The 23983-nt window shown below is 44.4% G+C and overlaps 1 protein-coding gene across 2 annotated transcripts in view; it reads right to left on the bottom strand.

The window, feature by feature from the left end:
- Window positions 1–436: 436 nt before the first annotated feature.
- mcf2la (mcf.2 cell line derived transforming sequence-like a) overlaps window positions 437–23983 on the bottom strand; it is a 36071-nt gene continuing 12524 nt past the window's right edge. Inside the window, exons 2-33 of one of the 2 annotated variants that reach the window (XM_069163872.1) lie at window positions 21054–21137; window positions 19546–19660; window positions 16890–16980; window positions 11447–11560; window positions 11236–11352; window positions 10992–11141; window positions 10756–10880; window positions 10542–10656; window positions 10345–10464; window positions 9652–9843; window positions 9384–9575; window positions 9095–9248; window positions 8882–8934; window positions 8652–8731; window positions 8472–8538; window positions 8263–8378; window positions 8101–8170; window positions 7847–7939; window positions 7656–7748; window positions 7427–7552; window positions 7035–7256; window positions 6851–6943; window positions 6690–6768; window positions 6528–6600; window positions 6339–6445; window positions 5998–6090; window positions 5243–5317; window positions 4443–4517; window positions 3526–3635; window positions 3205–3317; window positions 2966–3069; window positions 437–2877 (exon numbers count right to left, since the gene is read on the bottom strand). In XM_069163872.1, the coding sequence (XP_069019973.1) occupies window positions 2798–2877; window positions 2966–3069; window positions 3205–3317; window positions 3526–3635; window positions 4443–4517; window positions 5243–5317; window positions 5998–6090; window positions 6339–6445; window positions 6528–6600; window positions 6690–6768; window positions 6851–6943; window positions 7035–7256; window positions 7427–7552; window positions 7656–7748; window positions 7847–7939; window positions 8101–8170; window positions 8263–8378; window positions 8472–8538; window positions 8652–8731; window positions 8882–8934; window positions 9095–9248; window positions 9384–9575; window positions 9652–9843; window positions 10345–10464; window positions 10542–10656; window positions 10756–10880; window positions 10992–11141; window positions 11236–11352; window positions 11447–11560; window positions 16890–16980; window positions 19546–19660; window positions 21054–21137 (3491 nt within the window). In that variant the 3' untranslated portion in view covers window positions 437–2797. The remainder of the gene's footprint in view (window positions 2878–2965; window positions 3070–3204; window positions 3318–3525; window positions 3636–4442; window positions 4518–5242; window positions 5318–5997; window positions 6091–6338; window positions 6446–6527; window positions 6601–6689; window positions 6769–6850; window positions 6944–7034; window positions 7257–7426; window positions 7553–7655; window positions 7749–7846; window positions 7940–8100; window positions 8171–8262; window positions 8379–8471; window positions 8539–8651; window positions 8732–8881; window positions 8935–9094; window positions 9249–9383; window positions 9576–9651; window positions 9844–10344; window positions 10465–10541; window positions 10657–10755; window positions 10881–10991; window positions 11142–11235; window positions 11353–11446; window positions 11561–16889; window positions 16981–19545; window positions 19661–21053; window positions 21138–23983) is intronic. The other variant, XM_069163871.1, reaches the window with a different exon arrangement.

Consider the following 23983-nt stretch of genomic DNA (forward strand, 5'->3'; position numbering starts at 1 on the left):
CAAGCCCTTCGTGCTGCCTTTCTTCAAACGTTACCGCATTATAAGAGCTAAACTAAGCACTAGTGCAACGTAGGTCACCAGACTTACATCTAATACAACTCTGGTGGTGTTTAATTTACGTTTCTCACCAGCTAGACTTTAAAATAAATGAGAAAAGAAAGTAAAGGTCGGACTGAGTGCTTATTGGAACGCACCCCGAGCCGAATCACGGCAGTCTAAATTGGATAAAGCCTATTGGGGCATCGACACCACGTGGTTTAAATTACACTTCCGGACCAAAATAAATACATAATTATATTGATAAGGCATGCATGTGTTTTTTTTTTTTTTTTTTATGCTGAAGGCAAATAATGAAACTAGAAAAATATACTATATTAAATAAATAATAAATAAAATACCTTTAATTCCCACCAAAAAAAAGGGCAAAACCTTATAGAGGAAACCATCTCAGACTTTATTAAAGCTGCTTTTCATTTTACATACAAGTCAGAATTACATATTTACAAATATACACAGGTATTTCTCATCATAATATTTGTATATAAACGCAGTAGATATACAATAGGAAAATAAAGACGGTGGTTGCTGCAATGTGCTGCATAAACAGAAACTAAAAAATATAACCCGTTCTCATCTCTCCGGCCTCGAAAGTACAAATAACTCATTCGTTTGTGTGATCGTGATCAAAACACTGACACGTTCAGTGCCGGCTTTCGCGAGAGGGCAAGAAAATAAACTCTCACAAATATACAACAGCGTCAGGTAAAAATATTCGCCTCGCTCAGGAGGGATAAAAATCAGGGCTGTGAAGAACATGCCACAAAGAGAGACTCACAAAAACCGTGATCCTCTTAACAATATCCATGCTCGTGAGGACAACAGTGAGGGGACACATCTGTACAAGTGGAACATACATTTCTCAGTCTTTCAGCCACAGTTTTGACATCTCAGGGCCTGTAAACTTGTCCCCCAGTTCAACAAAACTTCTACAAGTCAGAAAAGGGTGGAGCTGGTTTGCACTTTCCTGCTTAGTAATGGTCACACGTTCAAAATTAGAGACAGAGAAAGGAAGCAATTGTTTTACAGTGTGCCTTGTGGGGACGGTAGAAATGTTGGGATATATATATATATAAAAAAACAACATGTTTATCCTTAGAAAAAGAAGTGTGAAGAGCAGCTGGTTGTCAGGGGTTGTGTTTTCCCCTCACCGTCCCCTGCTCAGGAACTTACACAGAAAAAAAAAAAAGTCAGACTTTTGTCTTTTGTTGTTGTTGTTGTTGTTACTCGGCTGTGATGTTTACTCGGCTACATTTTTGGTGTCAAGTAAACAGATATTGCTCTCGGGCTGGAGGTGCAAACACGTCGAGCAGGTCTGGGACCTGGTTGGTCCGGCTTGCGGAGAAGTGGCTACCGTCACGTGCTTGAACGGGGATCGACAGGACAAAGGCTGCTTTTGTGGCTGCGGTGCAGACCGAAGATAGGTGAGAAGAGTGACACACAAAAACAAACAAAAGTGCACTCACATGCAGGATAATGAGATTTGGGAGACTGTAGCTGGAGATGATGAAACTGTTGCAGCCAAATGCAAAACATCTGATGGAGCTTATGTGACTTGAAGTGAACCCATTGCCGTGTCACCACATACCGACATAGGGTTGAACTGAAATATCCCTCAATGGGGCCTTTTTCTCTAAATCTGAACCAAGGATTTGAAACACAAGCATGTTGAATTTGTTCTGAAGCACACACACACACACACACACACACACACACACACACACACACACACACACACACACAGGTATGTGGTCACACCTGCCTGCCCACAAAACGTCTTGGGCTTCCTGAGAGGTAAATCCAGAGCAGTTCAGAGGCGGGTAAAATACAATCCCTCTTAAAAAAAACAAAAAAGAATAAGAAGAGGTCCAAAAGTTGTCCAAGCTGCTGCTCTTTTGTGTGAGTGAGTCATACATGTTGTGTAGCTGGAGAAGTGCAAGACATCTGACCACCAGGTAGCGCTGTTGGTGACATTCACCTCTGTGTTTCTTTAATTAGGTTAATCCCATAAAAAAACAAAAAGAAATCAGGCTTAAGGGGAGCTCTTATGGGAGAATACAGCATTCTTGTGTAGGGATGAAAGTGTGAAACCAGCCACTGGCCTGCCAGACACTGAAGGGCTTCAGCAGGCTCTGACGTACAGCAACACGGCCCCCAAATACTCCACCGAATCAGTTTTGCTCCAAGATGCACTGAAAGCTTTTTCTTTTTCTTTTTTCTTTTTTGTTCTCGTTGCAGCCACCTGCTAGTTTTCACAGTGTGCGATCGGCGTCCGGCACTAAAGCCCACGTACCGTGTGAAATACCTGTCCGATAGTATCTGCGGACATCCCGCTCAAGAATCTGTCGCCGGGCTGTGATGTCGTGGACTTGAAGCGGGGGTTGTTCGACGAGGCCGGCGGCTCGTGTTTGGTGCAGATATTCTTGATATTGTCCACTTCGATGCTACATAATCAGCAGGCTTGAACACCTGTTAATCGACTGAAGACATTTAACTTGTTGTGATTTTTTTGTTTTTGTTTTTAAAGAAGGCCTGACAGGAGGTTTGCTGAGGAATGATTGATCCCTGATATTCTCATTATCACTGGAATGAACGGTGAAAATATCCACACTTAAATTCAACATGCTGATATTTTTGAGTGCAAGAAACACTTTGATTGTGTCCTCCTGTCAGTCAGCTCCAGCTGTTTCGATTCCACCTGGAAAAGGTTGCGTCATCGAGTCGGCACGCTGATCTCAGGTCAGGGTTTGATGTCGGAGTAGCTGGTGTAGGTGTCGCTGCAGCTGGAGGAAGTGCTGAGGTTCCCGGAGACGCTGCCATCTGCAGGGCGAACACACCAACAACGATGATTATTCCCACACGGCATCGCTGTGATGCGTTGTTGAGTGACAGATCTGAATAAACCAACCTGAGCTGCTGAGTGACTGCGACGACTTGGACTCTGAGAGGAGGCTGAGGAGGTTCGCTGCTGCCACCCAGCCCTCCTTACTGCTGCGGAGGTTCCTCACAAACCTGCACAGCATTAAACAAACTGGCACTTTACCCAATAATGTGGCATGGCGAATAAATATATTATCATTATGTCATTTTTGGGGTATAAAAAATTAATATGGAGGATTTTTTTTTTGTTGTTGTTGTTTTTTTTACCACTGTCCCTCCTCTCCTTCTCTGATCAGCTGCACCATGTCTCCGCTCTTGACAGACAGCTCCTGAGGTCCCGCCTTGTCGCAGTCTGCTACCACAGTGTATTTGCCTGGAGCCTGAAGGGTCGAAGGTCATCGGGTCAAATGGAGTCGGGTGGCGAAGTGTCACCGAAGGTATCACAAGCTTATTTATTTTCCTTAGTTGATTCCAACACTGTGGCTGACCATCTGATGCTCTTTAACTAAAGTAATAGTAGTAACTGAATATAGCAAAATATTAAAACAGACACTAATGAGAAACTTTATACTTCGTATTCAGGCTCACCAGCTTCTTTCCTACGTCCTCCTCCGTGTCAGAGTTCATGGGGTCCTCGCCGCTGGAGTAGCAGTCGTTCTCCTCGGAGGCATCCACCGAGAGAGACGCCTTGTTCCAGCCTGTAGGTGGGTGGTGTCGGTGGGTGGTGGTGGTGGGGGTGGTGGTGGGGGTGAAGAAAGGAAAGAAAGTACAAGAAGAATTTGAGACTTAAAGTGTAACACAGAGGATTACAGAAAATATAAATGAGGGCAGTGAAGTTCATCACACACACACTCGGACTCACACTCAATGGGACTTCAAAATGCAGAATGCGTTAAAGACCACTATAGAAAATGGATGTTTATACTCCGGGTTGGGAAATATGTAAGATTTGATTTTTACCAGGAGCAAACTGAGTGCCACCGTCAAACGTACAGTAAATCTCCAACAGGGAGGACAAAACCACAAAATATATTCAGTCAAAAACGTGACGACTTCATCCATTTCAACACACTCAGAGGCACAAACTCCCGTGAAACCCCAGAGAAGATCAGTGAAGACAATCGGCAGATCGCAAAGAAACCAACGATTTCTGATTATAGATTTGAATCACCTGTATTCATTATAAGTCAGTAATCTCCACGCCACCACAACAGCCCCAAACACCCAATAGTAATCGGGTAGAGGAGAGAGTAGGTACGTTGAAACAAACGTTGTCATTTGGCCTCGAATTGAGACTTCAATTTTTTTAATTTTTTTTTATATTTGCCCGTTTGAAACCAAATATGTCACTAAAATGCGAGATAAAAACGATAAGGCTCGATACAAGGCTAAATGACGTGTAAAGCGGACGTTCTGCGAAACGTTACCTCGGGTGAAAATCTATCACGAACACCCCAAACAACAGCAAACACCCACTGTGGCTGATCCTCAGAGCAGCTCTGTACCTCTCCGCTTGCTCTGTAGCAGACTAGAGGTACTCATCCACTTGACTCTGCTCAGAGTGACGTGGGTAGTCGGCTCTGGATGGGGAGAGACGGCCAGGCCAATCAGTGACAAGCAGCTCGTCATGGCGACAGCTGGTGAGGTGGTTTTTCAGTGTGGATTTTAAAGCGTTTTGTTCTTTACTTCACTCTGATTTGTAGAAAGTTGTTAGTAAATCACTTGAACGATTAGTACGTCAGTCGTCCTCACACAGACATTTGCTAAGTGGAACATGGACGGAGCATCTCCACTAGTTCCCAGACCTGTAATTCACTGATGATGATGATGATTATGATGATAGTGACCTGTGTGATGAAGGTTAAAAAGTTGCAGTGCACATGGCAGCTTCGGTGTTTAGAGAAAAAAATACGTCTCAGAGCATCTGCATGCTTAAGAGAAGCAAAAAAAAAAAAATACAACTTTTGGAGGCAATTGATTGGTCTAAATGTGTGTACATCAGTAAACGTGGCATTAAGGACATAAAACCCTTTATATCACTGATTTAACCAACATTTAAGAACATGCAGATACTCTATGAGCACACATTTCTCTCTCTACACATGTAAACACAGTACAGGGTGACAGTATGACGTGGAGCTCCTATTGGTGGATTAATGTCTCGCATCATATCCAGTTTCATCCTTCTATAAAAGAGACTCAGGTGAACTCGACACAACGACGACATACGAGACTGGAGCACACGCTAATGATGAGGGATGGGAGCGTAAACGATGGCTTCCGCAGGGGGGACGTGGACGTATACCTTTGAACCCGGACGGCGTGGGGTCACTCTTGAGCGAGTGGCGTTTGGAGCTGTGCTCGGGGCTCAGAGCCGAGCCTGCGGCCGCTCAGGGCGGGAGGAAGGTGAAGACGGGGAGGAAGAAGAGGAGAAAAGTGAGGGAGGAAGCAAGTGCAGAGGCGCAAGAATTAAAACGGCAGATTGCAGGTGTGTGTGCAGCTAACTTTGACCTGTCTGTGATCATTAATAAGAAAAAAAACAACACAGGATTTATTGTTTGAAATACAGATTGATCATCAGATTGATGCCGTTTACCGCGAAGAGGACTGATTGACCTCCACTGAAGTCGTAATTAAACCTCAATCATTGCTTCTAAAGCACTTTTAAAGAATCTTAAAGGGCAGAAATATACTGAAGCTTGAATGAATATTTAGCCTTTAATATAACTGCATTTGGGCAGCAGGTGGACCGGACAGTAACTCCTTCATGTGACGGTCTGGTGAATCTAACACAGTCCGCCCAACTTTTACCACCAGGAGGCAGATTGTTCAATCTAACATCTCATGTACTCCATTCGGCTTCAAATCAGGTTAAACTGGGGAGGTCATTCATTATTGGTCACTTGGCAAATGCTAAAATGTAGTTTAATATAAGTACAGGAGGAGTCCAGTCAGTTAACTCGGTTCAGTGACCTCGATTTAAAAGATAAGAACTCCTTTATGTTTGTGGTTTTAAGTCACACTGAGCTGCTTGTGTTCAAAACTCTCAGCTGAAGTTACCTTTGGGACTCTTCAGAGTGCTGAAGCCCTGCAAAGTAAAACGCTTTTTAGCCACTGATGAGCGGTCAGTGGTCGGACTGGTCACTGGTTCATCTGGAGGCAAATGGTTTGAAATGAGAGACAGCGGGAGGGAGAAGATAACAAACAAACAAAAACAAAAAAAAGAGTCGGGCGGTCGTGAGAAGAGAGATGAAGAAAAAAGAGAGAGAGGAGAATCAGAGAGATGAAGGTGATGAGGAGAAGAGGAGTTCAGAAGAGTCAGGACATCGATAGAACCGCAGCCGTCATCTACTAACGCGACGTGTGGCTGTTTGAGGACGCTGCGTGATTCACACGTTCACCTTTGTGTTTCGGCGAGGAAGAGGAGGTGGCGTCAGAGGTGGGACTCGGCTCGGCCTTCTTCTCCTCTTGCTTCTTCTGGTTCTTCTGACCGCTGCTACGGAAGGGGCTGGAAAAGACCAGAAGAAGAGAAATAACTATCGTCCCGATGTCCGGGTAAGCATCCCCGACGTGAAACGCAGGACACCAACCTGAGAGAGACGGAGGCGTTGTTGCTGGTGGGACTCGGGGAAACGGAGTCGGGGCTCTTTTGCTGGCTGGCGTCTAAAACATACAGACGGTGTACTGCAGACACAAACAAACAAACAAACAGGTGCCATGTGCAAAACACAGAAGAAGAAAAAGCACAATACCTCTGCAGGCTTTGAGCTGCTGCGTCAGAACTTTGCGGATCTCGTTCACCCAGGTCGTTTTAATCTCCGGTGTCGGAGCCTAGACGAAACAAACAGTGAGAATCATTCCTGTCTTCGTTTGTTCTTCAGCTCGTGTTGGTTAGAAAAAGCCGTCACATTACCTGAACTATAAAAACCTCTTCTCTGGAGTTGCACCAAATCTCAAACTTCTTGTTGTCGCCTTTAGCGTTCTCAGTAATGCCCACTGCACTCATCTGGAAGAAGAAAGCGAGCTTAAGCACATCTTCTTCTTTTGTTTTTTTTACTGCACGTCATGGTGTATAAAGGTGACTAATGTGAGCTTACACTCAGGGAGTGTTTGAAGCTGTACGACGGAGCTTTCTCGTAGCCCTCCCCGTTCTCCTCCCTCCTCTTGCAGAACATCAGGGCCTTCTCGTGCAGGAACAGGTGCCTCTGCATGGGCTTGAACCTGGCTAAGTCCTTGACCTTGGCGTGACCTTTCTTGTGCTCTGTCCACACGCTGAAGGAGCCCTGCATCTTCAGACGGCCCAGCTCGGACAGGTTCCCCTAAATAGAGGGAAAAAAACAGATGCATATTTACGTACCATCACACAGGCCTCAGCCATCCTCTCAGCTACACTTACATACATCATATTTGCTGAGTCAATTCATTTATTAGTCAACGGCCAAGCCAACAAGCTAAGCGACTGCACTTGTCTGTCTTTCGTGTCTCTGACCTCATATCCTGTGATGGCGATGAGGTGCATGGAGTCATTCACAGCCTTCAGGATCCCCAGGATGGAGGAGAGAGCTTCCTGTAGGTCCTCACAGCCATCACAGCCCTTACTGTACTTCAACATCTCCTGCAAACAGGACACACACAGAAGTGTAGATACAGTCAGTCTTCCCCGTCTTACATAACAGATGGACTATATATAGATGTGTGGTCCAGTGAATAGAGCTCACTTTAAGCAGTAGCTGGTACTTGGTGATTCTCTGGACAGGTTTAAGGAGGTAGGAGTCCAAACCAAGTTTATGTTCCAGCTTCTTCTGGCACTCCTGGTTTACAAAACATAAACCAAATTAAGATACTCAGAATTTATTGTTCCCGTCAGCCACGTGATATAGAAAGGTGTGGATACAGCGATGAGGCCGACCTGGAAGAAGGCACAGTCGGAGCACTGTCTCCACAAGCTCTCCGAGCGAGGTTTGTTCTGGCAGTAAGCCTCGTAGATCTGCAGGTCCTTCATCTGCAAAAGAAAATTGCCATTCACAAGTCAGTACAAGTTCAGTTGTTGTTAATGGAAACAGCTTGTTAAGACGATGAATCTTTGGGCTGTCAAAATCAAAGTCACTCATTTAAAAGCTTTTTTAATTGCCTCTTTATGTAATAGCCGGAGGAAATGCGTACCCTCTCTAAAAAGCAGCGGCCCACTAGTTCTGGGCAATCAGTGTACGCTTCCAGTTCCTTTAGAAACGTCCTGGAGGCAAACAACACAACACAAATGCTCAGATTATGACACACACTGAAATATTTCTCATGCAATGACCAAAATAATCAACTAAAAAGTACCTCTTATGAAACTGGTAGATTTCCGACATGTTGCCAAACAGGATGTCCTTCTTGCTGTGCAGGTTGCTGGGGATGAGGTGAGCCACGGCGGGGTTGTCCATCTCTGCTGCGTAGCCCTGAAGTTTAATACGACAACATTTTAAAAGTCCTGGCTTTTTTACCCCAAATGAATGAGATAGATTGGACTATAAGTCAGTGACAACGTTCACCTCCAGCACACACAGTAGCTCCTCCACGTAAGCTCGCTCTGTCTCCAGCAGCTCATTCATCACGTGGCTGGAAAACACACAAGCAAAACACAAAGTAAGCTGTCAGTTTATCAGAATTAGCCTCAGTGCTATTATGTTATTATATATATCACATTTAACTGCTCTCTTTGACCTCCTTACCGCCGAAGTACTGCCAGGTTTTCTTCTTCTTCTGAAAGACACGCATGTCTCACGCCATCGTTATGCATGGGAGACTCCACCTGGAAGCATGTAGAGCATTTATCATTTACAGTTACACAAGCTTTCATAAAACATCTGTTTTCAACATATAATCAAACTTCAGGAGGAGGAATGAATTGCTTTAAAAGCTCTTTACAGTATTTACAACCCAACAGTGATGATGCATTTACCTTTTTGCAGATAGCATTATCTGCAGAGTATCTCATCTCTTTTCTTTCTTGATCTGGAAAAGAAAAAGAGAATCATCTCGTCACTCTGAGTCTACATTTCTCTCTTCTTAAGAAGTCATCACTATCCATACGAGAGCCCTGGTTTAATACAAAGTCTTCTGACACAATGCGTCTCTCTTTCTTTAAATCAATTACAGAGTGATCCAGACTTACTGGGAGACGAATGCGGAGACTTGACTTCCGGTCTTGGTGCTACCGGCTGCACTGGCCTCGTCTGTTTGGCGGCGAGTTTCTTCAGGCTGACGCGTCTCTTCTCGAACATTTCCTGGACAGAGCTTTGCTTCTGGAAAACTTTCTCTATCTGTTCCTGATGGATGAAAGATGAACAAAGATCAAATGCTGCCAAGGAGCAACCTTGAGGAAACATTATGAGGTATGATGTGTTGAAAAAACAAATCAGTAGAGTATCATATGTTGAATGTGTTGAATCTGCCTCACTGACCCTGAGCTGAGTGCTGAGCACCGCCTCGTACTGGCAGCAGATGGCGCTGTTGTCGGCGAGTGTGTGCAGCAGTGCTGTGTCCTGGTATCGTTCCAGTTCCTGCAGAGCTGCTTCAGCTCCATCCTGGGACTGACAGCGGTCCACTGGCTGGCTAGCCAGCAGGAAGATGCCGTCCTCACACCACCGGGACGCCTGCAGGGGAAACTTTCACTAGATGATACCGTCCTGAGACGAAGCTCTTTGCTGTTGAGACACAAACAGCTCTCACCTTCTCCAGAGCGTGGTGGAGCTCCAGAGCTCTGAGCAGGAGGCTCTTCTTGCTCCTCAGGGCGGCGCTGATCTCCTCACACACTCCTCTCAGCTCACTGCACTTTGGCCTGATGGAGTCCTCGGCATAGTGGGAGTTTTCTATCAGCCTGTCGCCTTCACTGGCCAGGGACAGGCCAGCGTCTAGCACTTCCTATTGAAACACATTTTTACAGTATTTTACAGGAAACATCATGGCTGACAATAAAAAAAAAATCTCCTCTCTGTTCTCTCCGTCCACCCCCTCAGTATGCACAGTGGAGGTTCATTACTTAATACCGGATGGAGTTGGAACGCCTACAATATACAAATCAGAGGACATCTTTGATTTTTTTTTTTTTTTAAGACCTATTCTGTATGAATAATTACAGATGTGGGCGTGTTATTATCTGCCAACACACAAAGCAGCATCGTTAAATTGTCCAATTTCACATAAAAAAAAAAAACCCAGCATTTGGCTGCACAGGAGTCCTCTCTCCCTCCGCTCTTCTCTCATCCATTTTCATTGATCTCAGTGGGTGGAGGATGGAGCGGGGCATTGATTATGTCATCTGCCATGTGGCTTCAAGGATGCATCAAAGGTGAAAGTGTGGAGCATGTGTTTTTTTGAGCCGTGTGAGCTGCGGGATGAATCAGGAGAGAGAGTGTGTCTTACACAGGCCTTGTCCTCGTGGCCGCTGAGCTCTCGGAGGACGTGCTCGGCGTGGGCGGGGCTTACGCTGACCTCAGAGAAACCTGACAGACGCTCTGATGTCACGTCAAGCTGGGCTCGCACCTGAGGAACACACAAATTGTCAACACTGTGTAGTTCTTCTCAGATGTAAGATGAATAACTACAAAACTCAAACTCACTTCACGGAAGTACTGTTCAAAGTGGCGGAGCTGCAAACACTGCTCCAGCTTTGTGTGGTGACGTTCCCAGAAATCATCAAACGCTGTCTCTGTTTCATCCAGCTGACCCAGGAGTCTGAGGGGGAGGAGGGCGATAAGGGGGGATGGGAGGGGAGATTTATTCATGCTTTCAGGGAGAACGTCACACAACGTCGTCTTCAATGCATTCCTGTACCTCTGTACGGTGGCTAAGTTATCCAGCTCATCATGTGTCATGCTGTATTCAGGGTCTGTCTGCAGGGGCTCGTTGATACACTCTAGCAGGCGTCCTCCCTGAGACAGCGCCACCTGCAGGTCCTCCTGGAAAGTGGACAGATGTTTTACTTACTGTTTTAATTTACTGGCAGCTTTAAAACCCGCTTTACGATTTTCTGCCAGATATCTGAGAGAAAGAAGGAGTACGTCTCTGACCTTCATTTGATCTTTCTTCAGGGTGTGTGTGTGCAGCAGGTTGGTGGTGGCCTCGGCATCGTTGGGTAACTCTGTCTCCGCAAGCTCGGTGCCAAACGCCTGCAGGGTCTGAGCCGTGGTCTTCACCATGAGGGCAAATGCTTCAATAGCCTGTGGACGACATCCAGGTGCGTAGAAAATGAAAAGAGGTGTTACAAAAAGGAGAATATGTAAACAGAAAGTCAAACTCGGTGTGGGTACATACAGTGCGGTGTGAGATCCAGCTGTCATGGCAGTATTCCTGCGTGCCTCCAAGCTCTGTGGTCAGTTGTCCCGGGTCGATATACGCATGGAGCTCAGTCACTGTACTCAGCATCACCACCTGACACACACACACACACACTCAGCTGATTATATCAACCGTCACACATCATGTAGAGAGACATTAAGCGCAACACACACAGTGTACAAGTCACCTTCATTTTGAACTCATCCTTGTTGTACTTGAACAGGAAGTCCGACAGAGCCCGCTGGAAGAAAGTATTGGGACGCAGCACCAGAACCAAGTTTAAGTTCCCTGGAAACGAACCCTGACAGAGAGAAAGACGAGGGGACAGAAAAGTGTTTATCAATCTGTATCTACGTAGAGATTTCCCTTTTGGAGGAGGTCAGGCATGGAAATAGTCTGTCTGGATGAGGATCATTAAGTTACATCTTAAAACTCAAGAATTTACTTCCAGCCATTTATTTTACAGAGAAATATCAATAAAAACACTTTTTATTGTTTGGAAACTGTCATATAGTATTAATGAAAGTCTACTGTTTTCAAGCCAAACCAGAGATTTTTATTCATGAAAGCCACAAGCTGGAGTCATGACCTCAGTATTTATACAATATGGTTACAGCCCTGTTGCAATTCCTTGGATTATAAATCCTAAATCTGAAAGGATGATGCTAAACCTTCACATCTGTTGCATTACGATAGTATATCAAAATCTGCTGGAGTTCAATTCATGCTAAACACATGTTTATTGAGGCATCTCCTAATGAAAAGCTGCAGTTCAACGTCCAGCAGACAGATCAGCTTTTGCACTGTAATTAATCCAAGTATGGATGTAAAAATACATCTGTCTGCCACAAAAGCTGTGCTGAAGACATTATGGCCAAAGCAAAGCTGTTTTTTTTTTAATATAAAACTCTAAATTTGTAAGAGATCAAGATGATCTATCAACTCTTCCAGTAAATAAAGGGAAAGTCTTGGTTTAACCGTGCAGCTTCTGAGGGTGAAGTTGAACAGAACTGTAACCACCGTCCCACTGCTGCACTCCTGAACTCACCATAAAGAGTTTTTTCCAGGATTTAATGTCTAATAAATTTCCAACATTTCACCACAGTAGCTCCCTTGTTACAACTCCCACCTAGAAAGCTGCGACTGCAACTGGGTTTTAGTGCTCCTGTGGCTCTGGGAGCAACCGTAATTCCTCTACCTCTCCACCTCCACGCTAGAGCGGGTTAAAAATTGCCTTTGCGCAGGACGCAGCCCGAGAGGCCACTCAGCTGAGAGGCTATGTCGGTTATGGCTTCCTCTAAAGCGCAGAGTGAATTGCTTCTCCCTGTTCGACATCATGAATCAATGTAGGGTGGCATGTACACACACAGACACACAACACACACACACACACAGGAGATGTGTGACATTTTAACCGTTGCCTTATATCAAATCTTTAAAAATATTCAAGCTGTTGGAAGCTGGTAGTAATTCATTTTTCATCATAGGCACTCTTTGGCGTTTCCATTGATGCAAACAACCAGCAGGCCAAGAATTTTAATGACTACAGCATTGGCCTGTATTATCTGGAGATGTTTTGTTTATGACATCTTTAACCCATTTACGGGGATGTTTTAATAGATTTAGACACTAATTGTGGTGCACGTGGGACACATACAGCATTTTTCAGCCTCCACAAAATGGTGCCAGCGCTGCCATATTCATCAGAACTGCAGAGACCATCCCATAAAGAATCTCGGCACCACGAGGGTTATCGTAAATAAATAATCTGGTAAAATATGGTACACGGCTTTCATTTAGTCTACAAGGAGGCCTGCGCTCGTACGTCCAAGTCATGAATTGCCTGCACAGCGTTGCCGTGGAAACCATTTTCCTTGGAAAAAAAAAAAAAAAAACGCATAGAGAGAGAGAGAGAGAGAGAGAAAGAAAGCATTACCAAATGCAAGAGAGAGTGATGATACAAGGAAAGACTGTGTGTGTGTGTGCGTGTGTGTGTGTGTGTGTGCGTGTGCGTGAGAAACAAATTAAGGGTCGGGAACATATAGAGAGACCGAGAGGAGCTGATGTCTCTTCCTGCAGAGGAAGTCCTCTGAAAGTGTTGCTTGTGCTGCAGCTACACTCGACTCTTCCAGTCATTTATTTTATTTTTGGAACTCACACACACACACACACACACACACACACACACACACACACACACACACACACACACACACACACACACACACACACGTTCTGCCTGCTGTGATGTTGATGAAAGACAGCCAGGTTGGAAAATTTGACACTTATTCTACAAGGTTTCTCTCCAGTTTCCACCCAAACTGTCAGAATATTTTGAAATCACACGACAAGCCTGATAGTGTTTTACTGCTCTGGTTGCAGAAAATTACATGTGCAGGTAATACAATGCAAGAAAGATTAAAAATATAATCGAAAAAGTGGAATTCTTGTAATTCAGCCAACAAGCCTGAGTGCACGGTCAATACGTGAAAATACACTTTTTATTTTTTTCTAAATTCAGTGTTTTTTATTGAGCTGCTTCTTCCACTAATAACACACCGTCCAAACCACAGTAAGCAATATATCTGTAATTGAAAGTCATTAAATTCAATAAAGCCTGCAAGGTCTTGGTTTAATTTGTAGCTCTGCATTAACATGACAATACGCGTGCTGCTCGGTGCGTCCCCCTGACAGATGAACACAGATATGTTAATGCACATCCCTGGACACACACTTAAACATTAAAGTGATGCATGCACACACACACACACACACACTTCTAATAGATAAAAAGCACACATTAATAAATGATAAGGATTAGAATATCATTTTCTGTTGACCGGGGTGATTTATATTCTCATGGTGAGGAAGGATGGGAGGGAGGTGCACTCGCTCCAGCCATGTCCTCTAATGACATCCACATTGCTCTCATGGGAGTTGGACAGCCACCATATTAAACCACCTTCCCCTTCACGTGCTCGAACGTCCCTCTTTCATGTCCCGAAAAGCAAAAGCGGCAAAACAGACAAAGTGTCCCAATTGTGACAAAGAGATCTTGACAGAGAGCGCTGTGCTGTAACCGCTTTTTTTTTTCTTTAGCTGATGGTAAAAATAATCTGTTGCAACAAATTGCTGCCTCTTATTTGCGCCGGCTGATGGAGACATCTGCATCGTCCCCCTGCAGCAACGTTCCTCTATGCTTGAGTGGCTGTATAGTTATTACTCTAAATGACAAAGACAGGCGCCTGCAGAGACGAAGGTGTCCGATCATCGTCTGACTGGATTCGCCCTGTTTAACTTGACAGATTCTGGTGTTTGGACCAAACAGCAAGACAGCAGAGTAAATATTAAATGATGAAGTGGGAGACTGTTGTTAAAGCATCCAGAAAGCAAGAACGGGAGAAAAACAATAGTATAAACATGAGTAATTACCCACAAGCATGTGGGATTTATGCCCTCTTGGGCGGGGAAGTGTTGCTTGCATTTTTCGGTCAGTGATTGAACCTCGTACCAAGAAGTACTTGACACCAAGAAGGACTGGTCATCTCCATCTGTAGATTGTGAGGCAACCAACATAACAGTGTGGGAGCATCTGTGCATGTGCTTCTTATTAATCTCTGTTTACTCCTCTTCTTCTTCTTCTTCTTCTTCTTTTTTTTTTTTCTTCTGTCCGCCAGCAAATTGCAGCAGGCGACCTTGAATGGCCTTGGTGAACACAAGGAGACGAACAACCTTCATTCTCCTGTGAGACCGAGTGCCATTGGCTGGTGGACAAAGCAGGAAGTGCCCAAGAAGGACGTCCGCCAGAGGGGATCTGAAGTGAGGGGGACTGAGGAGGAGAGCATGTGAGACACTCCTCTCACCACCTGGTCTTCATCCCTTCAGGTTAGAACACACACACACACACACACACACACACACACACACACACACACACACACACAGCCTAATTTGAGAAAATAGGGGCCGCTGTCTTCTTTGTCACACCATGTTTTAAAAAATATAAACAAACCTTTCAAGAGCCAAAAAAAAATAAAAATAGAAATACACATTTCAGTGTTCCCAGTTCAAATATTCCTATTCAAAGTGAGGAAGACGACTCCGGTGGGAGGGGGGAGGGGGGGGGGACGATAGTAGAAACACAAAAGCAGAACGGAAGGAGTGAAGTGATGGAGTGAAAATAAAAGAGGTAATAATGAGAGGGAGCGGTTGAAGGGAGGAGGGGAGATCCTGCAGAGAAGCTTCTGCTGGCACGCTGATAAACTCAACCACCGCTCAAAATAATAAGGGTTTCAGTGGAAGGCATAAATCACCTGAGATTCATCTCTATTGTTTCTTTTGACCAAACAAAAATGAAAATGTCTTGGAGTCAGGTGTTGGAACGTGCAGTAAAAGCAGAGGTGCAGGCGGTCGTCTCAAAACCCCTGGAAGTCACTGCAGCCATCCGAGAAATAGTCCCAAGAAAACGCTGCTGTTTTACACTTTATTTCACTGTGAATAAAACCGACGAGGCGTGACGTCTTAATTAAAGAGCTTATAGGTGCTGGTGAGTGGAAGACACAGATTGGGCTAATGAAGAGGGATAATTATTACCAGTGTCTTGAGTGTCCAGATGTTTTCAGTGTACAGGTTACTGATATTCACTTACCAAAGCAACGGAGCCTCATCATGACTTATTGCCACAGTGGGGACAGTTTCTTAGAAATACCATGGAAACAAACCCATCAGGCCTGATGCTAATCAGTGTCCAATTAGCATATATTTGCATACATTTGCATATATTGGACATTGTTAAACGTGTTGTAATACAGAATGAGCGTCCGTACAACAGATGTGTGGTGGAGCTTTATCCTGCTGATAGCAGATGGAATATTCAGAGGGACATTCATTAACGAAGGAATTTATGTTTTGTTTTTGGATTTTGTTCATAAGTTTAACTTGGATTAAAAGACTCTGGCATTTTTTGCAACAAAGATAGTTTCATTATCATTATTATTATTATTATTATTATTATTATTATTTAGTTTTATTTCACTTTCCCCGTCTTCAACGTAACACATGGGACAGAAGTGAAACTTTTAAATTGTCCAAGAAGTAGGCCAGTAGGCTAAAAAACAACTACAGAATGAGACTAATGCCAAAACACTTTGTGGACTTTCTATTTCTGCTCCAGCAGGACGCACACGAACACACTGTGTTCACACGTTGTGAGACTCCACCACCCACTCCAGAATAATACGCTATTTTTAACTGCCTCATTTCTGCATCCAAAAAATAGACGATTGCCTAATTCCTAGTACACGTCCTTTCTGCACACAGCTAATGAAGAGAAAGTAACTGAGGGAAAACACACACATACACACACATAGAAAACACCAAAATATCCATTACTCTTAGTGGTGACGAGCCAAATTATACACACAGACAGCTGACAGCAGCAACTACACCCACAGATCCGTGTTAAAACAAGCATTAGCACATGCAGAGTAATGCACCCGCTCCAAAACAGCTATTTGTCTTCGTCAGAAGTATTTCATCAGCAAAATGATGCACACACACACACACACACACACACACACACACACACACACATGTAAACTGGTCCAGGGACCAAACACACGGGGTCTTACGGCGATGCGGAGCAGGGTGGCCCTGACGGCGGCCCATCGGTCCAGCCGTCTGTCGATGACCAGGATAAAACCCACGCCTGAGGCTGCAACACTGCAGGAGAGAGGCACACACTGTTATCACCAACAAAAACACTTGTGTGTGTGTGTGTGTGTGTGTGTGTGTGTGTGTGTGTGAGTGTGTGTGTGAGACACAGGGAGGGTGTGTACGTTTAGGTTGAGGTCTACAAAGTGTTGAGGTCTAGACAGCAGGTCAAACTCCTTTTTTGTTGCATCAGAGTTGTTACATCACGAGAGCTTTATGGATCACGTTGGCGTGTTTTCACCGCACAGAAGTGGGTCAAACATTTCACACATTTTCCTAACAAGATCAGGACTGAGTAGCAGACTCGTGCAGTTGTAATCGTACCCATCGTCCTAATCAAGTAACATATACTGTAAGAAGAAACGGAAACCTCCTCAAATAAGTAGCAAGTTGATATTTACTCTGAGGTCTCCGCACTGCATTTCCCAGAGTTCACTTGTCAACTACAATGATGTCATTTCACACAGATTTCACGTGAATGAACATAAATCTTAAAAGCATCACATTCAGTCCACCTGAGGACAGTTTACAGGGATGCTACCTGTTCAAAAGAGCACATTTTAAAGTTCCCATTAACAGGCACAAGCTTGGATCACTATGAGCTGAGAGATGATTTCATATTCCACATGAAAACTGTCCGGATGCTGCAGGCCGTCAGGTCTTTGTTGGGCAAAATGTTGTGATTGAAAAGCATTGCGAGGGGAGGTTAAAACCTTGCTACCGGCTGCCTGCGTGTCAGCAGTCATCATTTCTCATCTGTGATAATTATGAGGGACCCCTTGTCATTACCATGGCAACCTTGGCTCGGCATTACTGTGCGAGTGTGTGGCGTGTGTTTGTATATGAACGTTTTGCCATTCATTCCACAGGCAGTGCCATATGTCGCAGCCTCATTTAGCTAATGTGTGTGTGTGTGTGTGTGTGTGTGTGTGTGTGTGTGTGTGTGTGTGTGTGTGTGTGTGAATGCAGCATTTTCAGCAAAGGTCCTGCAGGACAAACTGACATGTATCCTGACACCCAAAACATATGAGCAGTAAGGATGAATATTGAGGCACAACACACACACACACACACACACACACACACACACACACACACACACACACACACACACACACACACACACACACACACACACACACTGAGGCCAACATACAAATACTGCTGAGTTGGTCCATCTGTGTGTCACTATTAGCCAATTTCTACCATCGCACACATACACACAGACATATCAAGAGAGGGAAAACGCTACACTACCCAGGAAACGCTGCAACAGCAAATCCTCAATCCATCGCTACCGAAAAATATATTCAAACCGCATGAATATAGATGAGTGAATTCAGAAAATCTTGCAGCTCCAGGACCAAAAAAAAAAAAAAAAAAATCCTCAATATTCCACCGTTGGCATCCAAAACTAATCCAGTCCAGTAAATCTGCTTCATTCAGCTGATATCAGTGTTCAATCCTCGCATCCACAATCATCTGTTTGCAGCTTGCAGATAGAGAGAGGTGACCGATCCCATCCTTACAGAGCATCTCTCCTCTCCTTTCCCTTCTCTCTCTGCTCCTCCACCGCCTCCTCCCCACCCTCAGCCAATTAAAACAGAGCCCTGCAGCTTGCTGCTCACCCGCAGCCAATCGGAGCTCAGAGTGCAGCCGATTGGCAGCAGGGTGCACATAGCCGATGGGGCGAATGGGAGGGGAATCAGAGGGGTGGGGAGGAAGGTGGGAGGGTTGGGGGGGTACGTATGATATGAAAGGTGATGAGCCGCAGGGAAAAAATTTTTTTTTTTAAAAGAAAAGGGATACAGTGAAAGGCGCCATGACACACTCATAGATATATGGATGCATACACGTCTGTCCTTTCTCCTCCCCTTAATGTAGTGTGTGTTTGTTTGGGTGTGATGGGAGTGCAGCCCCCCTAAAGGTGAAAGAAAGGAAGGGGAGGTGGGAGGAGGGAAGAGGGGAGAATAAAGGAGGAGAAAGAGGAGAGATGAGATTAGAAAGATGAAAAGAGGTGTGGAGAATGGTTTTAATTGAATTATAAAAAAAAATAAAAACACTACATTAAACCTCTGTTCTGCTAAAAGTCATCTAAAATATTTATTTCATGGTGTAGCATTACTACAGTATTTTATTTTGAAAAGCGCTGAAAATGATATACAAACTCAACCCACATCTACATTAAGATCATTTTGAGTATGTAGAGTACTGTTTTCATGTTTTTCTCTCTGTAAATCAGCACCTTTATTTTTTTTTAACTCTTTTAATTCTTCTGCTATCTTTTACTCAAAAACAAAACAAAAAAACAATCTATTTCTTCCCATCTTTTGTGTCTCTCTCCTCTCCGGGTGTCAGGCCTTTAGTGTTGTGCTGACATCTGCTGGCTCCACATGGTATTACACCCTGGATCTGTTAGGCCCGATTCCCTCCACAGTTTTGCTGTCAAACCAAATTACATAGCAGTGTGTGTGTGTGTGTGTGTGTGTGTGTGAGAGAGAGAGAGAGAGAGAGAGAGAGAGAGAGAGAGAGAGAGAGAGAGAGAGAGAGAGAGAGAGAGAGAGACACACTGACCTGGGGACACTGGTGAGGTAGCTGAGGACATTCTGGACCTCGTCCTCCTCCAGCTCGCTGAAAGCAGGGTATTCTGGGAGGACGATGACGGGGCTGCCGTTCATCCCGCGGCCCCCTGGACGTCAGGGAATAGATCACAGAAGGGTGAGAGTTACTTTTGATTTCTAATTCCAGTTTCTTCAAAATTCGAAATAAGTGTCACGAGGATCATGTGAGAAAGATTACGCAGCAGATTTAGTTGTGCGAGTCCCTCTATGCTTCACCATGATTTATTTTCTGCCCCAATTTGTCTCTTCTGTGGGAACGAACTGGGAATCGTAGAAGCAGATCACAAATAGACGTGTGTGTCAAAAGGAAACTGGGCCAAACTTGAGTTTGTACTTAATAAATTGCTGCAGCTTAATAGCAGAAATTACTTATTGACCCATATCAAGAATTAGGAAGTCATGGAAATTCATTTTGGATCTAATTCATGATGAAAGAAAGGCATTAAGATGCTGCTTAATCTTATTGAACACTTATGACTGAGCATGTACAAAAGGACGGAGCGAAACATTAAGTATAAAATCAGAAGGGGCCAAACACACACACACACACACGCGCACACACACACACACACACACACACACACACACACTCACACACACACACACACACACACACACACACACACACACACGCGCACACACACACACACACACACACACACACACACACACACACACACACACACACACAAACTTGGCCTTCTCTGTCGTTGGTGGGTCAAGTTGCAAAGCGCATCGCCGTGGTGTTGAATAATTCACATGCTGTCACTGGGCAGGCATCATCGTCATGGAAACCCAACACAGGCTCCCTAAGCGTGTGTTTGTGTGCGGACATGTTTGCTTCATGTCGCTTTGTGAGCGTTTCTGTGGGAGTGGTTGGTCGTGATTGTCGGTGCGTCTCCTATCTGGGTCAAGCTGTCATCAGGAAACTGAGGAAACGTGAAACTTCTCCTGCAGACGGGTCCGAGACCAGCTGAGAGCAGAACTCTCTCTTTTCCTTCTCAGTCACTTTCTTCAGGTTAAAAACGCGATTTACTCAACGCTGTATCATTCTGCGTGTTAGTTTTAACAATCTCCAACTTGCTCGACCCGTATTAATCATCCCCTCTTGGTTTAATGTGTTTTTGCACCGACAACCCAATTATCCAATCTAATCTAATCCATGCTGCACATCTGGATGCAAACCAGGATCTAATTGGGGTCATCCTAGATTTCACCACTTTAGTTCATTGTGAGTCGAACACAATCATTTAACAATGTTATATTGATTGGATTCATTAAGCTAATTCAAAATGCGGCGCCCGCTTGCACTTCCACTGACTGTATATAAAAATGTGGAGGAAAACAAAGCTGCGACTACCAAATGTTTGCAGTTAATTTGCCACCGAGTCACAGGTTGTAGGGTTACATGAGCCGACACGGAGACGTCTCAGGAGACGGGGACAGACGAGTCAAACCCACCTGGCAGGATGGCAAACTGCTTCTGGAGTTCAGAGCCGATCTCTGCTGCGCACAGAGGACCGTCCTCCCTCTGCAGGATGTCATCTAAACGGAGAGAGACAGTCATTAGAAAAAGAAAATACGCTGTTTGTTGTGTTGGTTGATGGCAGCCGTTAAAAAGGTCAAAGATGAGGACACAAGGAAGACGAGGAAGAACTCGGGCTTCACTCTGACCACATTCTGCTCTTTAAAGCCAGCAGCTGATCTTTTAATTCGTCATAAGTCTAATTTATCAACAACTTGTGCTTTTGTCACCTTTTTCTGACCTTGTCGTTACATTATCAGAGACAGTAAACTAAACAATATCAGTTCATTCTGTTATTTTAATATAACTGTAAAGGAACTTTCAGCTGTAAACACGACTAGGACAGGAAGTAGGGCGAAAGGAAGAGGGGTGTAATAAAGGGAGAGAACTGAAAGAGGAGGAGAGGGGTGAAGGCGAGGGAAAGACACTGATGGGATGAAGTAAACGGCATTTGGATTTCCTCTTCTCGCTGGTCAAGCTGGATTACAGTAATCTCATTTAGCCCTCTGAGACATGTAGCAGCAGACAACCATGTATGTAGGGGGGGGGGGGGAACCCGGCTCTCCCCTCCTGTTCGGCTGCCATGTGTGCCAACCGCCAGGATTTTGTATTGTTAATTGTGTACGATCATGTGCGCATCTGTGAATGAAAACTGAGAATTTTCAACGTGTTGTCGCGTTCGTGTGGATGATGGAGGTTCACCAGTGTTTGCATATAGACGACGGCTGGCAGCGCGGCCGGTGTGAGCGAAGTGTGGCGAGGTTTCTGAGCAGTATGGTGGGACTGGCAGCGAGAGGCACTCATTAACATCTCAGTGAAAACCACACAAACTGTTCAGAAGAAGGACAAGCCATCAGCACGAGACGGATAAAACGTCTCTGACTCTATGGAGGAGCATCTTCTGAGCGAAAGTGTTTGCGTGTCCGACCTCCTGAGCGATCAAAGCGTGAGGGAGCTTCTCAAGATCTTTAAAAGAAATGAAGGGCTTGACCTCAGCTCGGACTCTTGGTTGGAAGAAGATGCCTTTAACATCAGATTTGATCTGCGGGATCAAAATCTCTGTTTTATCTTCACTGAGATTGAGAATTTTGCATCGCGGCAATTTATGAAAGAATTTACAGAAGATGCAAAGTCAGGTTGAACAATAATTAGAAGGTGCAGCTGACGGCGGGCAGGAATGTGTTTTGCTGGTCATAAATGAAAATATTAGACTAAATGTAATGGAGTCTTGACGGACTTGTGACTCAGCTTGGACATGGTCCAAATTACTATCATCAAAAGGCAATTTGAGAACCTTTTGTGAGACTGAACGACCAAAATCGGAGAACAAAGCATTTCACAGATATCTGACCAAAGCACTTTAAGAGGTATTCATCAGAAGAGAGGCACATCCTGATGTTTGTTCCTTTATAATCTGGGGAGCAGCTCCATACGATGAAGAACCCGGACAGATTAGTAGCTTAGATCTTCAGGAAATGTTTGGTGCTCCTCTTTTCCCCTTTTACGATGACTAAACAAGTAAAACACAAAATATATGTACGTGTGGTCGTTATCAGAGAGGTGTAGAGCTCTGATTGGCACACACACACACCCACAGTAGTAATGGCAGTAAATCACAGCTCCAGAGTTGAGGGGATTACATTAAGATGTTAGAAGAGTGACTCAGGAGCCAGCACATGCTTACAGAGAAACCTCCTGGGCTGATCACACCGACGGAAAAGGTGAAAAGTGAGGAAGGGAAAAAGAAGGAGGAACTCCTGGAGGAGGGAAACGAAGAAGAAAATAGTCTAGAAAAGGGTTTAGGAGCCGGTTTATTGCATTTTAAGCAGGTCAGAGAGAATGTAGCACCGATAGATGTCCACCTATTAGACTCTAGCAGACCACAGAGCCTCCAGCGGAGTTGAGAGACCTGTAATTTAACCAAAAACAACAACTCTGCTATAATTAACTTCTACTACAGCAGAAACCAAAGAGCAGGAGACAGGAGCTGCTTTGAAATCTGGATATCTGTCTTAAAAAGAGTAAACTTTCCTGAGCCGACAGATTATATGTGTAACGTGACTGTATATATGATACAAGACGGACTGTGTGCGAGCGAGTGTGTCGTCGTATGTCCCGGTGTGAGTAGCAGCGTGTTGTAGGCTCACCGGGCCAGCTGTCAGTTCAGCGTGTCGAGCAGTAAGCTCCAGCTAAGACCCAAACTCTGGCTCCGAGCCAGACATGTGCAGTGCTCTCTGATGTTTGAGTGTGTGTGTGTGTGTGTGTGTGTGTGTGTCTGTCTTTGACCTCAAGACAAACTACAGCAGGCCACACACACAAAAAAAAAAGCCACACTACAAACTATTAGCTTCAATATGAAAGATATCACAAGGAGATCCTTTCAGAATAAGAGCAGCATTTAAGATTAAAAAAATATTCAACAGAATTAAAGCCACTATTTACACTAATAAACTTTGTTGGAGTGATTCACCTCAGTAATAATTCATCTCAGTAGTTTATGGAGCTGTTTACATCCGCCGTTGCAGACAGGTGCAGTTTTTGTTAATCTCCTTCAGTCCCTACTCATAGCTTTTGAAAAGCACATGCAGCATCCAGCTGTCTGTTTTAAATACGAGCCGGTAGACAAACTGTGAAGCAATGTGTTATCCCAGCCGGAAAAATAAATATTTTTAAATATTTAATGTGCTGGTGCATTAAAATCACTCCTTCATTGATTTAGTGATTTGTATTTAGTTTTCATTTTCTCACATCCTAAAAAGAAACGGACGATGAATAGATAATAGAAATGTACATTCCTGTGTTGTCACATAGATTATGTTTAACAGTTGCAGCTGTTTCCTATATGATTGATGACTTCGACGTGAAA

Source organism: Embiotoca jacksoni, unplaced genomic scaffold (genome assembly GCF_022577435.1).
Source record: "Embiotoca jacksoni isolate LCO1_2020_lvr unplaced genomic scaffold, fEmbJac1.0.p SCAF_30, whole genome shotgun sequence".
NCBI lineage: Eukaryota > Metazoa > Chordata > Actinopteri > Embiotocidae > Embiotoca > Embiotoca jacksoni.